Source organism: Phycodurus eques, chromosome 13 (assembly GCF_024500275.1).
Source record: "Phycodurus eques isolate BA_2022a chromosome 13, UOR_Pequ_1.1, whole genome shotgun sequence".
Classification (NCBI taxonomy): Eukaryota; Metazoa; Chordata; class Actinopteri; order Syngnathiformes; family Syngnathidae; genus Phycodurus; species Phycodurus eques.
The window spans coordinates 9939128-9954955 of record NC_084537.1 but is presented as its reverse complement, the minus strand read 5'-3'; the positions used below and the strand labels follow the sequence as shown (position 1 = coordinate 9954955).

General features: G+C 39.2%; 1 protein-coding gene across 2 annotated transcripts; it reads left to right on the top strand.

The window, feature by feature from the left end:
* The first annotated feature begins 1039 nt into the window (after positions 1 to 1039).
* On the top strand, positions 1040 to 15661 carry LOC133411567 (sentrin-specific protease 5-like). Of its 2 annotated transcripts, XM_061694095.1 has the most exons (11): positions 1040 to 1151; positions 2848 to 2896; positions 7999 to 8650; positions 11415 to 11520; positions 12048 to 12195; positions 12291 to 12338; positions 12460 to 12537; positions 14226 to 14363; positions 14445 to 14528; positions 14606 to 14656; positions 14738 to 15661. In XM_061694095.1, exons 3-11 carry the CDS (start codon positions 8059 to 8061, stop codon positions 14858 to 14860), a joined length of 1368 nt encoding a protein of 455 aa, XP_061550079.1. In that variant the 5' UTR covers positions 1040 to 1151; positions 2848 to 2896; positions 7999 to 8058; the 3' UTR covers positions 14861 to 15661. The 2 variants fall into 2 exon arrangements, with proteins under 2 accessions (XP_061550079.1, XP_061550080.1); XM_061694096.1 differs by lacking the exon at positions 7999 to 8650.
* The last annotated feature ends 167 nt before the right edge of the window (positions 15662 to 15828 follow it).

Genomic DNA, 15828 nt, shown 5'->3' with positions numbered 1-15828 from the left:
CCACACAAGAGGAAATGCTCTCCCCTGTACATGCTCCCAAAAAAAATCCCTAATAGTGGCGATAAGAAATGTCATCTTTTAAACTTTAATGGACTGTGCTAAGCACATTGACCTGGTTCACCTAAGATTTTGTCAGAAAAGCCTCAAGATGTTGATGATGCTTTATTGTGATGATGCCATTGTGATGTTTCGGCAGAGGGTGTGGGCGTCGCGGCGTGGTGAAATCTGATGATTTGCAGAGATGACAAAAGCTGTTGGAACTAGCCTCCGGATGGTCATATCATTTCAAAATTTCACACACTTGATGAGAGTCCAGACCTTAAGGTATCTTTGGAAAACAAAAAAAAACATTGTCTTAGTCATAGCGCCACCTAAAGGCAAAAGGAAATGACATGATTCATACTTTGTCTTTCTCCTGCTAACAATAACAATGAAGTTGGAACAGTTTGAATCGGTCCAGTAATGCGGAAGAGGGTTAATATGTCAAATGTTTGCATTGTTTTAGTAATGTAATGGAAAATGTGGACTAATGAAAAAAGTGGGAATTTGGGGAATGTGGGAAAAATCATTGATATGAATGTCATGAATAAACTCAACAGTTGGGAGTAGTTTGAATCGGTGAAATAAGTAAAATAAATAAATTAAACGTGGTATATGGATGGATGAGTTAAATTTGGAAAATCTTCATTCATTCCAATGGGGGAATAATTTCATGCAAAATGTGGAATTGTGGGAGCATATTTTCATCGTTTTTGTTCCCAATATGCCAATAATGAGCCGAATATTTTGAAGTTGGAATGGTTTGAATCAGCGGAGAAAAAAATGGTAAAAACAGTTTTAATAATAATAATTAATAGTAAATATATATTTTGGCGCAGTAGAACACGTTGTATATACCGTATACACTTATCACAACAAAAGAATAATACAGATTTCTGACTCTACAATTGATTGTACTACTACCGAGTAGTTATTTCTCAAACTCCTATTGGACCACTCAAGATGGACGTCATCAACATACGACACCTGATGTCAGCATGTCGCGTATGTGGATGGCGTTGCACTTGCAAGATGCCAAATGAATAAGATTATTTTTTGGGGGCAGTCAGCCGTTTCGTGGTTTTATTTGTCTCTATACTACGGCAGTAACGGTAAGTTAGAGGGGCTATTGTTGGTTTTGTAGGAAGGAACGTTAGCAAAGCTCTTAACTGGGGAAACGTCACCTCGAATTAATCTTTAAAAGTAGCACTACAACTATAACACTATTGCGACGACGGTACGTAGTGCTCGCCAGTAAAAGCTGTCTTTAATATTCATAATCAGTGTTCGCAGGCGTTTTATTAGTTCGTCAAAACGTCACTCGACTTTGACATCTTTTCAATGGTTTCTATTGTATTGAGTATGCACAAATGTATGACACTTTGCCATATAATCTTAAAACAAGTTATACTCAAGTAGCACTGTTACTATAATGTTCAAAGTACCTTCATATCAAAATCGATAGCTACTGATAGCTATCTATGATATATAATACAATGATGTTCTAAATAATATAATTGGATAGAGCAGTGTTGTAAAAATGCGTTAAAAGAGTAAGGATTTAATGCCACTTTTTACGTTGAAAATTTGCCAATATTTTCTGCCCAGAAATCAATGTGAATCATTAGGAAATTTAAGACCGAAACCTTGACTCTTTGGTAGAAAAATGGCCGGATGTTGGTCTTATGAGTTGAAAATGTGATGTTTAAACACGGTGACATGGTGGAAGACTGGTTAGAGGGTATGTCTCACAGTTCTGAAGACCGGGGTTCAATCACCGGCCCTGCCTGTGTGGAGTTTGCATGTTCTCCCCGTGCCTGCGTGGTTTTTCTCCGGGCCCTCTGGTTTCCTCCACATCCCAAAAACGCGTGGTCGGTTAATTGACAACTCTAAATTCCCCGTAGGTGTGAATGTGAGTGCAAATGGTTGTTTGTTTGTATGTGCCCTGCAATTGGCTGGCAACCAGTACAGGGTGTACCCGCCTCCTGCCCGATGTAGCTGGGATAGGCTCCGGCACGCCTGTAACCCTAGTGAGAAGAAGTGGATCAGGAAATGGATGGCTGGATCAGAAAATGGATGGATGGATGTTTAAACACATCGGTCGAGCCATCTGAGCATCTCATTTTGATGATCAAACTGAGAGCAAGCAAATTGCCAAAATTACTTCAAACATCGCAGGAAACAAGAATAATAGTGAATCACTACCATATGGTTTTCTATTATCACCGAATCCTATGAACGTGAGATTTTTGACGCCTAAACCGAGGAATATTTGATTTTTTGTCAGAACCACAGAAAATCTCGACCGAATTAAAAAATGAGGTCGTGTAGGGATTTACCAACAACCTAATCTGAAAAGAACAAGTATTACCTTGTGCGAAACCATGAGAAAATGCAATTTTGCTAAATTCACGTACCTGATTTCCGGCACACCGAAATGGAAAGAAAATGGCGCCCGTTTTTCTGGATTTAGTAAAATAGGTAATAACAACCCTGAACCTTCTGCATGCAGAACATAATTACTAATCCCTTCGATTGGTGTGTAGAAGGCCACCCATTCTGATGAAGTAATGACCTCTCTTTTTTCTGTGGAGAAGAGACTTTGCTAATAGTTAATTGAGATGAGGATGTGTGGAGGGAAATTCATGACATATTCATTATGTTTTGCAGAAGATAGATAAATAAATACACAGATTTCCTGAGGAAATAATCAGTTTTGTGTGTGATTAGGGAACTTTGTAAAATATTTTGAAGTGACGGGCATGTGTGGAGGCCTGGAGGACATTTTATAACGACTATGTTTTGCAGGAGATGTTCAGAGCATGCATCTACTGGCGAAGGTGTCAGAATTATTGAGGTGAGCACACACGACTCTGATATTCACCTTTTTTTACTTGACCAATAGAGCTCAAATGTCAACACAAGCTGAAGCAGTGTGCGTGTAAATATGATTTCTTCTTAAGTCTAAAGCCAGCCGCACACCGAGCGATGCAACTCGACGCCACTGAACAATTAATGCGTCAAGTTGCGCAGTGTGTGGGGCTTTGTAATCACTTAACATTTGTTGCTGACCGTTTGCAACGAGTTGGGCTGCGATTTCAAATTTTTAATCGCAAGCAAATGATGTCGCAACACCACAGACGTATACAACCAATCAAAATGCAAGATTATGTCACATGGTCTTTCACAACAAAAATTAAGTTTGCCGGTGTCAAGCAGGATCCCACCCGACGCCACCCCCAATATAAAATGTTCATCCGCTATATTGTAGTTCATCGTTTGTGCCCCCCACTAGACCACAGATTTCGAACAAATCAGTTTTTTAATGGGTTTTTACACTATACTTTCTTACTCTAATGCCCTTGCATGTGCGAAAGGAGAGCCACAGTGGCTGATGCACTTTTCGGCTCTTTATTGAGGACATCAAAACACAAACGCGGCAAGCACACTCACACAGGAGCTGATGTCGCAGCTCATGCCCCGACACCGATGCGCAGACAATAGCGCTGATTGGGCTGGGCGATCTAGACAAAATTTCCTATCTCGATATTCATGCCAGATATCTCGCTAATGATACGATAACGATGTTAGTATGAGTTCAGTGAAAACTAAGATTTTTTTGTAATATTTTTTTTAGGAAAAGCAAAATATACATTTCAAAATGATGTGGAAAGTGCAGTTTTTTAATTAGAACTTACTGACAGTCATCAATATTAACAAAGTCAACAATAAATAAAAAATAACTAACATTGTACTGCAACTCTGCTTCACGGATAACAATTTTATGCTACAACAGAAGTAGGTGTTTGTTGTACATGTGTGTGTGTTAACTGCATCAATGTGTGCGTGTTGTTCTCTACCAATTTACACATGCATGTGTGGCTTGACACATTTCGTAGCCTTACAGTGCTTTTCAAGATTCTTTGCCAGGAACAGCAGTTTGTTTACTTTAGACAGGACGTCTCACAATTTACAATGTTGCCTGATGTACTGAAAATACTCTCTGATGGAGAGCTGCTGGCCTGCATGCACAAGTACTTTCTTGCCATGTTACTCAGTAGAGGAGTTATTTTTGTGTGTTATCCACCACAGAAGGCGGTCGTTTCCATTGTTAATTGTGGAGGACGGCATTTAGGCATTTAGTTCAGCTTCTATGGCAACAATGGGATCTATTAAGACTGTGGCATTGGCAGTGGAATCCTCAAAGAAGCTTGCAAAAGACTTCTTTGCCTTCTTGGTGGGTGGGGGTGAAACATCTTCCACCATTGTGCACTCAGCAGAATTCTAGAAAGCAGTGAAAAAATAAATAAATATTATTAGGCTTGTGTTGAAATATTATATAGCAGTCTCGTAGCATAATAATGATCATCACTGTATGAAGAATAATGATCAGCTCGATTTAAACTCAATTACTAAATTGTAAGATCATGCATTTAAATGGAATGAACTATTTTCATTTAATCCATTCCAACCTTTACAGTGAACTTGTGTTCCATTGCCTTCATCTCTGACACCAGTCTGGCTTTTATGATGGGGATTTTGTTAACTAACACTAATGTACTGTGTCTTGTATCTTGGATCTAAGAAGGATGCCACATCCAGAAGCGCTTGCGTGTCTCGATCTTCATATTTCCAGCAGATCCAGATCTTGATATCCAAGAATTAGGTGCCGAGTGGTCCTGTCACCCAATAGGACCTCTGACACTGCTTTATGCTGCTCCAGAATCCTGTCAATCATGAGCAGCCTAGACTCCCCCATCGAGTTTGACACTCAGTTATGAGTCCATGGACTAAAAGATTGAGGCACTTCTGGGTTTGCTCAAGTGCCACTCTCTTCTTCCAGCTGTGTGAGAAGTGCCACACCAACGTTTTGCAGACACCTGTTGCATGGCTAATCGGATTGTCACCTTTCACTGCATTATCTAGAGAATTAGATGTGCAATATAAAACATAAATGTATTGCAACGTAGCTAAATAACATTATATTAAAGCAGATTTTTTTTCCATCTCACATTCTCTCGCTTTCTCTCTCACACACACACACACGTACAGTACATACACGCATAACATAAAGATGTGTCACACACACACACACCCCTTTCTCTTTCTTCTAAACAAAGTTATTGAAATAAACGCAGCAAAACATACCTATCACGAGGTGTAGCCTGTGTCCAAAACACTGAAGTCGAGTCCAGCCATTCACCTCCAACGCCTTGATCATGTTGGATGCGTTATCGGTGGTCACGCAAACCTGTTGGTCCTCCTTCAAATCCCAATCCGCTAATGAACCTCTCATCTCATGACCTATATTCTCTCCAGTATGATCCCCTGGAAAAAAGGACTTCTGTAGATATCTGGTCTTGAGTACGAAGTTTGTATTTTATCAAATGGACTGATAAACGGATGTACGGTTCAATTGTCTGGCTCGACCACAACTCTGTGGTTGTGGCAAAATAATCCATTTAATGGAGCTCGGATTCAGCATTCATTTTACTTTCGTCATAAAATTTTGGAATTGCCACTAGATTAAAATGTGACCGGGATGGTATTTTGTAATGTTTGTCCAGCATCTGAAACATTTTCTGAAAGCCCACTTTTGTGACTGTGTACACAGGTATCATGTCTTTTGCAATGTGGTATGCTTCGTGCGTGGTAGATGTCGACTCATATGGCTTAACGCTACTGAATGCATCGGCAATCGAACTTTGTTTGGCATCACTTGGGATGACAGAGAAGTTGCCACATGTATTCTCATTGCGCTACACTCGTGCAGTACGCAGTGATGTTTCAAATGGTGAAACGTTCGTTGTGCTACTTTGCGTCGTAGCAATTTTCTTCAAGCACGTCCTACACAAAACATCGCTCTGCTGTAAATCTTCTTTTCTAAATCCAAAATATCTCTGAAGATGACTTGTTCTTTCCTACTAAATCAGATACTGCACCGAGCTTACTTTCCTCATCTTTTTTTTTTTTACTTTTCTTACTGCAGGCGTATGGTTTACGTGTGTCAGTCCCTCCCTTTGTCAGATGGTTGTCATTGGCTGACTTTAGCTGTCAATCAACGCAAAACTTGAAAGGGGGTATGTGGTTGCTTGGTCTGAGCTATACATGCAGCGCAAGCGTCAAAAGTACACACAATTGGTATGATACCATTTTAATTTTCGGTATTAATATCGTATATGTTCATATCTAGATAAGGCTATGATAATGATATATCGCCCATCCCTACACTGACATAACACGTCACTACGTATTGAACTGATTAATTAACGCTTCAACTTTACCACCTGCAATGACGGTTAGAGCTTGAAGTCAACTAATCGGGAATCACGTGTTTCGCATTAACAACACGGACTGCTCGCTGAAAGCAGCAGGTGGTCGGTTGGCGGAGAAAACTAGCAGGTGTGCATCAAATGTTTGGGTATATTTTACTAAAACTGAGACCAGTAGCACAGTAATTTGCAAAATATTCAGGTTTATCGTTAAATATAATAAAAGCACAAATTCTATGCCCTCTTATCTGAAAAGACACCCACTAACGCGACCTGACGCACACCTTAAATCCAGACATCAGCTTTCAAATAGCAAATTTACCAAAGTCACGCCTGTAACAGAGAAAAGACAGCCAACATCCTGTCGTGTCTGATTTGACGATGAAACAAGAATAAGCACTAGTCTGTCAACAATCTTTTTATTGTGAAAATGAACCGGTTAATGTCAGCCTTCACTACGGCCACAAAAACCCGACATCCGGCAAGTGTTTCACTCAAGCCTTCATCCCCGAGACCAGCGGTCACCAACGTCTTTGAAAGTGAGAGCTACCCTTTGAGTACTGATTATTGTGGAGGGCTACCAGTTTGATATTCACTTCTGAAATAATCAATTTGCACAAATTATTTGGGAGGTAAATCATCGCATCGTTGTTGCGCCCACTAGCTTGTCTCCGCGAATGATTTGGTGTGGCCATGCGCTACAATACTGACCTTTGAACTACACTGGTTAAGTTTTGAAAAGGCAATAATTTTAAAATTTATGTTTTTGATAATTTTCAGAAAACAGGAAAAAACACAGCAAATTAAAAAAAACAAGATGATTTAACCTTTGCATATTACCGTGACCAGGATGACTGACAATCTACACAGCTGTAAAGAAAAAAACCCCAAATTTTTTGCTTGTACTTTCCTCTTTTTTATTGATATTAAGACAGTAAGTTCAAATTGTATTAAACCATTAATCCTATTAGGTTTACGATACTGTAATTTCCAAATTTACACCAATGCAATTATGAGGAAAAAAAGAGCAGGGGAATTTTTTTTTTTTTTAGACATCTCATTGGTAAGAAATCTTTGGAACAGGCCCGTGGGCTACTTATGCTGTCCTTGGGGGCGACCTGGTGCCACCATGTTGGTAAACCCTGCCCTAGACAGTAAGTTCTTCGTCCGCCTTCTAGTCACTCCCACGCCCAACTCTCTCATTCATTCACAAATACCACTCAAGACATCTTCACTATGTCACAGACAGACAGAACTTAAAAACTCAAGCACAAATCCATGTTACATCGTCGATAGCAGGGTCCCCTTTGTAATTACTGTACTGTAGCGAGTATCAATCCTGCAGTTGTGGCACGTTATTTGGCGTCAAAGTTATATAAGTTCCTACTGTCTGGCTTAAGTCAAACAGTTGCGTGGACTGCTAGTTGGCAACTGAAAAAATATAAATGATGAAATGATATGCAATGATATGCAATGAGAATGAAATCATAATGTGTTTAAAAAGTGACTTTTGATAAGTTTTAAGTCATATGGGAGGGATAAAACTATGAAAAATTATCACAGATTTTCACCAATATCGACTGGGTCTAGAACGTATCCCGCACGATAATACGGGATTCACTATATCTGAACTCTCAAAGATATTTTATCCCAGAGTCCTCATGTAACCCTCTCCAAATTTTTCCAGATGTACTGGATAAAGACGCACTAACTTAAAGTGAAGTACCTCAAGCAAACAAAGGATTCCATGTCTTCAATCAAGGGAGTTTCACATCTCTCAAGGCGGGCGAAGAGACGTTTGTATTTTAAATTGCAGATGTGGATATGGCGGAAACGGAGGGAGAATTGCTGTTGGGGTTTTATTAGAGGCAAAAAATTGGTGCGAATGAGGCGCCCCAACTCATGCCTCACCCAAAAGGCACAGTCAGAGAGAAGTAAAAGGAACTTTCAAATGTATTCTTCACCAGTTCTGGAACATTTACAAATTAAAACATCCACTGTTGAATCAGATTTCGGACGTGCTAGTGAAACAATTAATTTCTCACAAACGTTCAACTCTCCAGGCGCCATCACTCAAGCAACAAGCATGGCATCAGAAAGCATTGTAGAGTATGAGTTCGCAGATGCCTCAGAAGTGGCACTCACTGGGCTGGATTCACATGTTAAGAAACGAAGAAACGGTCTTCTTGATGAGAGGCCCGTAGTTGATGACCAGTCAGGACAATGCTGTCCTGTCCTTCAGGAACCACTTCCAAATGCAGATGCCAAAATGTCCAGTAAGAAAACAATTCCCCCTAAAGTTGAAGTCGGCATCACTGAACTGACAGACAGTATCCATGGTATGTATTGTTTCTTTCCCCCACTGTAGCTTTTTAGCCTTCACACACACACACACACACACACATATATATATATATATATATATATATATATACACACACACAACCCAAATTCCAATGAAGTTGGGGCGTTGTGTTAAACATAAATAAAAACACAATACAATGATTTGCAAATCATGTTCAACTTATATTTAATTGAATATGGGAGCCAAAACCCAAATCACAGGGAGCCAAAACCCAAATCACTGTCGATGTTCCAACTGTGAGGCAACTCATATGTGATGATATACAGTATTATTAATTAGGGTGTTCTTATGTGAGCAATAGCTAAGAAGTAACTCGCAAAGTAGCTTGCCAAACAGTGGAACTGGAGTGGCATTCACTAAACAGAACACTAACCTTACTCACAGTATCACGGTTTAAACAACTGATAATACTGTGGTGCCTTGAGATACAAGTGTAATTCCTTCCGTAACTATGCTCATTACTCGAAACACTAGTATCTCAAATCATCTTTCCCTATTAAAATGAATAGAAATGCCATTAAAATTCATTCACTGCCAACCTTCCCAGTTAAGATGGATATTTGACTTCAACAGCCGTCAGTGGCAGTGAAGGAGGTCATCTGCTTCAGCAACACCCCCCCCCTCCCCCCCCAAAAAAAGAAAGCAACAAAATTGTAATGAAAAAGATGAAAAGAATGTTTAAATACTTGGTCAGATCAACATTACAACGTGACAGAAATAATGGGTGCTAACTTACTGTAATTAAATTACTTTATTGCTGTTAAATTACTTTAATAAATACTGTTAATGACATGCTTATTCTAACTTTCTCACTGTCCCCGGATCTATATGGACGGGTGTTGTCCATAATTTGCGTCCGTTTGGCTTTTCCTTCTTTTTGTTTTTCTTTTTTTAACGCTGCGTTGCTTGGACGCGGCACGCTCCTCCTTGTGTACATTCTTCAGGTCCCCGATCAAATTTGTGTTGAAGCATTTAGATGACGTTCCCCACAACGTACTTCAGTTGTGCACAGACTGCAAATAACTTACGTGTTGTTTGTCTGAGACACCACAAAATAGTCCCGCACCGACAAGATTGAAAAAAACCTAATTGGCCGTCAGATAGTTACAGTACTGCACCACAAGACGCGTGACAAGGCTAAAAATAAACCAGCTTTTGGATTCATACGCAACGCCGATGCGTAGGTAAATGTCTTGTCCTGAGCCTATAAATGACGTCATTGATCGGATCGGCGAATTATGACATGAAAGCCGATCAGCATAAAATGCAAATCATCGGCTGATACCGATCACACCGATCAGAACGGCGTAACATCTAATAATATTGCACATTTATAAAAACACACAGTAATTACATAATCAGATTGAATGTAAATAAAATAAATACTTTTTGCCACATATTTTGCTCCAGTTCAATGGTCATTGTGATGCTCATCCTAGTGTGTGCGCCTTGGCCACCTGGGGGCAGTATAATACAGACAGAGCTCTACATGGAGCCAGTTTCAGCTCCTTAGAAAGCAGTAATGGAACTATTTTTTTGCAGAGGATAAGGAAGGCCTGTGCGTTTTATTATATTACGCAAATGTCTGTTGTCTAAAGGACACTTCGACTCCGATGCCATTTGTTAGCCGTTTATGGCGTTTCCCATCATGTGTTAGCATTACGCTAACAGACTTAAAACCAAGTTATGTGATTGTTTTTAAACATAAGTGTTGGTGTCTTTTTTTTATGTTCAGTTAGCTTGAAGCGTCATTTTTGAGGAATTGTTCACTGCCAAACTGCTGCTGATTGTGAAGTGAGTTGAGTTGCGTTTACTACCACTGTACAGCGCTCGTATCTCAAATTTCTGCTCGCAAGGCAAAGCAAAAAATAATCTGAATGACTGCTCCCATCTCGAATACTGGAGTCTGGTCACTTGTGTATCTCAAGGCAACACTGTATTTACAAAATGAAGGCATCTACCTGCGGGGCTTCATCTCTTTAAATGGAATCTTATGCCATCTTAATTAACATTTTACAGCACCTTACTCTGTGATAAATGTTGCCCACTCGACATCCATTGTAGCCTGGTCATCCTGAATGGGGGATCCCTCTATCTGTGGTCCCTTTTCAAGGTTTCTTCTTCTCTCCCTAAATGGGGTTTGGAGCTTTTCGTTGCCCGATCGGGGGGTTTAGATCAGGGCATGTCGTTAATCTTGGTCAACTGTGGACCTGTGAAGCCCTTTTAGGCTGTTTTATGATTAAGGGTTATACCAATAAACATGACTTGACAAAATGCTATGAAGTCCAGCTGCTAGCTAGTTTATCTACCAAAGATGCATGCACAGCATCTGAGTTGCACGTCAGACAGGACTACGGAATGATTACGGGCAGACTGTTGCATTACACATTGTGGGATTTGTAGTTTGTGCATTATCAGCGCTTCAGTTTTTACCATTAAAAAAGTGATTGCGCCATAAAAAGCATGATGAACAGGATTTTTTAAAGTACCAATTCTAGTTGAACCAGGAAATGTTCTGTATTTTGCGGTTCATCTCCTTCTTAAAGAACAGCAAGTTGTGTAAAATGTACTAAACTTTTTGAACAGGTAGACATGTACATTAAAAAGGTAAATGAAGGTCAAATTACATTCACCTTTAAATATTTTTACATTTTCGGTTCATCCTGAAATTTCACCCCAATGTGACTAACTTTTTGTGAGTAGTGTATTTAAATTGCCTATGTTTATAATCCCTCTAGAATTTCTCCATGGTTTCTTCACATTGTATGGAACTTTCATCCCACTGCAGAAGAGTGATGTGTTAAGACACCTGAAGAGAATGTTCAACACAAATTTCAATGAGAGGTGAATGTCCGAAAGGAAAAAGGGAGAAAAAAAAAAAAAAAAAAAAAAAAAGGACTTTGGTAGGCTGGGTACATCCTGACAAACACGTGTTATACAAACAAAAAAAGGGCTCATTTTTACACTCACACAAAATGTCAAATCTGATTTCATCTTTTTTGTGTTTTAAATCTGAGTTTCACATTTGTTTATCAGAGTTCAACCGGCTTTTTATCACATCAAAGGGGAATATTCCGGCTTCCAATTGATCTGCTCTCTTTGGATACCATATTTCATGGCATGTTTTCCACTGTCTGTAGTTATGTGTCTATATTAACTCCTATACACTATGTAGTCTCTCATGGCTCTTTTTTTAGGGCCAATCCCTTTGTCATTGTTACTGCGTTGGGTCAAATGTTGAGCAAGTTTTCAGGAGGCTTCACATCGGCTTATGCTAATGGAACATAGATCTACTTTAACTGATACCTATATTCAGTGTTTCGAAGTAATTAATATCTGCTTTAAATATAATGTTGAATGTACTTTTGCAGGAGACATTTAATCTACGAGGTTGTCAAGTGCAGAATCTCTCCAGTGCTGTGGCAACCTATTACCTCCTTCCGAGTGGTCTTCAAGAAACACACCCTGACACTGGATGATTTATCCACCCTGGCCAATCAGAATTGGCTCAACGACCAGGTTTCACAGGCTCAGCATCTCAAGTTTTGTATTACACCGCAGAGCAATGCTTGGAATATGCTTTGACATGTTTTTTTTTTTCCATCTTCCTGTAGGTTATAAACATGTATGGAGAATTGATTATGGATGCTGCCCAAAACAAGGTAATTAGTGACTTTTGTTTACTTCTTAAGCGGCGACAAAAGAGGACTCTTCTTTTCTTCTGCTATTGCATACTTGTTTCATAATTTCCATTAAATGTGCAACTATTTCTGTCATTCCCAGGTCCTTTTTCTCAACAGTTTCTTCCATCGACAGCTCATGACCAAAGGTTATGATGGTGTTAAGAGATGGACAAAGCAGGTACTTTTACTTATTGTCTCCCATGTTGTAGTGGGATGCAATGGATGTTCCCCCTCCAAGATTATTTATATTTTCCTATATCAAACTATGATCACGGAACACTTGGATATCATTTCAAACTCATCCTACATTACCCTTAAAAATTAGTGGCTTACAGATTATTTAAGTTTAATAAAAAGCACCAAAAGTGCAAGAACGTTGTTTCACAACCTGTAAAATACGAATTATTACTTTCCTATTCGCCATTTCATTGTTTTTGACTTTGTGATAGAGGTAAGAGTATTACTTTGACTTATGACTGTACGAATGCACAAGTTTCCCAAAGTCATGAGATGTTATTTGGCAGTTTTTTTAGCGACCAGCAAATGCCTCAACATTCGCCAAGCATCCCACATCTCACTCATGATTTCAGATACGACTGAATTGATTAAATTCACCAATTTGTGTTTTCCCCAGCTATTTGCTGAAAAATCCACCAATTTTTTGTTTTGTACTGTTTCTGAAATGCCCTAGGATGCCATAAGATGCCGCTAAAGCCCTGTCTGATTTGGAAAGTAGTATGAATTGGTGTCAAGGAAGTATGTTGAAGGGACAAATCTTGACTGAGGAGCAAAGTCTAGCCTGGGTTGTTAGTGGAGGCTGTTTTACAAGTGCATAAATGAATAAATGATACTCATTAAACTCTTGTCTTTATACAATCATAATAACGGTAAAGACACTTTCATTCATACATATTCATTTATATCTCAGAAATACCACCACTTATCATATAATATAATGAATAACACTATCATTTTGCTGTCTGATATTGTGTGAACGCAAAATGGCTGCCTCATACTGCCACTTCAGCTCACAGATCCCTCTGGTGTATTGCAACATTATCAGCCTGTCTCCAGTGGCAAAACGGCAAAGACAGCTTGAGTGACACAGAAGGAACGTTTGTAAAAGAAGGGAAAAAAGGAAGTCTCAAAACATTAAGATGTGTTTGTGTTAGTTTTCATGGAAAAGGCATATTCATCCATCCATCCATCCATTTTCTGAGCCGCTTCTCCTCACTAGGGTCGCGGGCGTGCTGGAGCCTATCCCAGCTGTCATCTGGCAGGAGGCGGGGTACAACCTGAACTGGTTGCCAGCCAATCGCAGGGCACATACAAACAAACAACCATTCGCACTCACAGTCACGCCTACGGGCAATTTAGAGTCTCCAATTAATGCATGTTTTTGGGATGTGGGAGGAAACCGGAGTGCCCGGAGAAAACCCACGCAGGCACGGGGAGAACATGCAAACTACACACAGGCGGGGCCGGATTTGAACCCGGGTCCTCAGAACTGTGAGGCTGACGCTCTAAGCAGTAATCCACCTTGCCGCCTCCTATATAACCAATAATGTAATTAGCATCTTCAGAAAATATGTTGCAAATCAATAAAATTCATTTTGGACTCCTAATGGTATGGACATTTTGGCATAAAATGTTTGAAAAATATTAAGAGTATATTTTTTTTCTTCCATGAAAATAAAAGAAATATGACCTTTTGATGGATAACAAGAGCCAATAATTCAAATACTCATATCATTAACAATAATTGGTTTGAAAAGGAAATTGAGTGGGCCATGTCTTTACTGTATTTTATTAAATTATATGAAAATGACCCAAATGTTTATTGTCCCTGGATGTCGTCTTGTGCAGGTTGATTTGTTCTCCAAGAGTCTCCTGTTGGTACCCATCCATCTGGAGGTTCACTGGTGTCTAGTAGCCACAGATATTGCAAGAAAGAAGATCTGTCTGTTTGACTCTCAAGGGAGTGCACCGCACAAAGTTGCACAGGTAAATTCCAATTTGTTTGTCGTCAGTCCCTCCAACAATATCATCGGTTGACATTACTGTACGCATTTTTGTTTACCGCAGAACATCCTGAAGTACGTGACGGCGGAAGCGAGAGAGAAGCAACGCACATCTTTCGTAAATGGTTGGGCCGTGTCATACAACGAGGTATGTTTTTGTCAATTACCCAGAACAAAACACAACAGAATATTGTACCTACTGCTGCTTTGCGTTTTCTTTCCCAGAGTGTCCCACAGCAAAGCAATGAGAACGACTGCGGTGTTTTCGTCTTGGAGGTACTTTCCCCAGCTCGGTATGATTGACCAATGTCAGCCCAGATCATTACATCCATTTTTTTTTTTTTTCCTCCCGCTCAGTATTCCAGATGCCTCGCCTTGGCTCAGCCGCTCCACTTTTCACAGAGAAACATACCAAAGATACGCAAGCGGATCTACAAAGAGCTTTGTGACTGTAAGCTCTATGAACAGGTTCAACAATGATCGGTATGTACTCATACCGCTCACAAAATCTAGGGCTTTTGGGGGAGAAATTTCAGGATGAATGGAAAAGGCACTGTCGGTGAACTTAATTTGAACTTCTCTAAACTTTTTTGAGGTCCAACTGTTCAATGTTTTAGAGAGGGGGGGGGGGGAAACTGTGCAAGCCAGTTGTGCAAAAAATACTGAAACATTGAATATAGTTAGTTGGACGTGGATTTAAAAGTTTTAAAAAGGTCTAATTAAATTCACCTGTAAAGGTTATGGTGCACTTTAGGTTCATCCTAAAACTTCACCTGAAATCTCAATACCCTTTAACGTTTTGTGAGCTTGAAATTTTCTCATATGAAATCATCATCAATAGTAGTAGTTGTATAGAAGTGTAGCCCGAATGCATCTTGACATAGGTAGCAAATTCCATGAGCAACCCTCATTGTCACATGATAATACCGTATATACAAGTAAGTAATAAAATAATTTTCTGACCAATTATGTGAAATTGGATCATTTCCACAGTGGTTGAGATTTACTGATTGATTGCTTTAACAATTGAATAGCATGATATTTAAGAAATGTCCTATTCCAGTTTTCACTTGACCAAGCGAGCCTTATCATACTCACAACTGCCTATTTGAAATATCATCACGTTGAAGATTTGTTCCTAAATTGTGCTATTTTCTGTATTATATTTTTGGATCTTGCATTCATCCTTAAAAAAAAAAAAAAGAATGAAATCTTAACTGTTCATATTGTTTACATCATAGGTTAGCTGCAATAGAAGCTGAAAACTATTTGTATGTACAAGTGGAATATAAAGTATTGTATTTTTATTTTGTTTGTATAATAGTATGAAAATGCTGCAGAAATGAAATAAAAGTCATTTACAAGGATTTTTACAATGTTTATTAGATTATCTTTTTTATTCAGGTACTGTGTACAATGTATGTGTTCCAGCATGTTCTTTTTTTAAG

Coding starts and splice junctions, on each gene's coding strand:
- LOC133411567 (XM_061694095.1), top strand. CDS start 8,059: ATGTCTTCAATCAAGGGAGTTTCACATCTCTCAAGGCGGGCGAAGAGA. Junction 11,521..12,047: donor AACACAAATTTCAATGAGAG/GTGAATGTCCGA, acceptor GTACTTTTGCAG/GAGACATTTAATCTACGAGG. Junction 14,657..14,737: donor GCGGTGTTTTCGTCTTGGAG/GTACTTTCCCCA, acceptor CCTCCCGCTCAG/TATTCCAGATGCCTCGCCTT.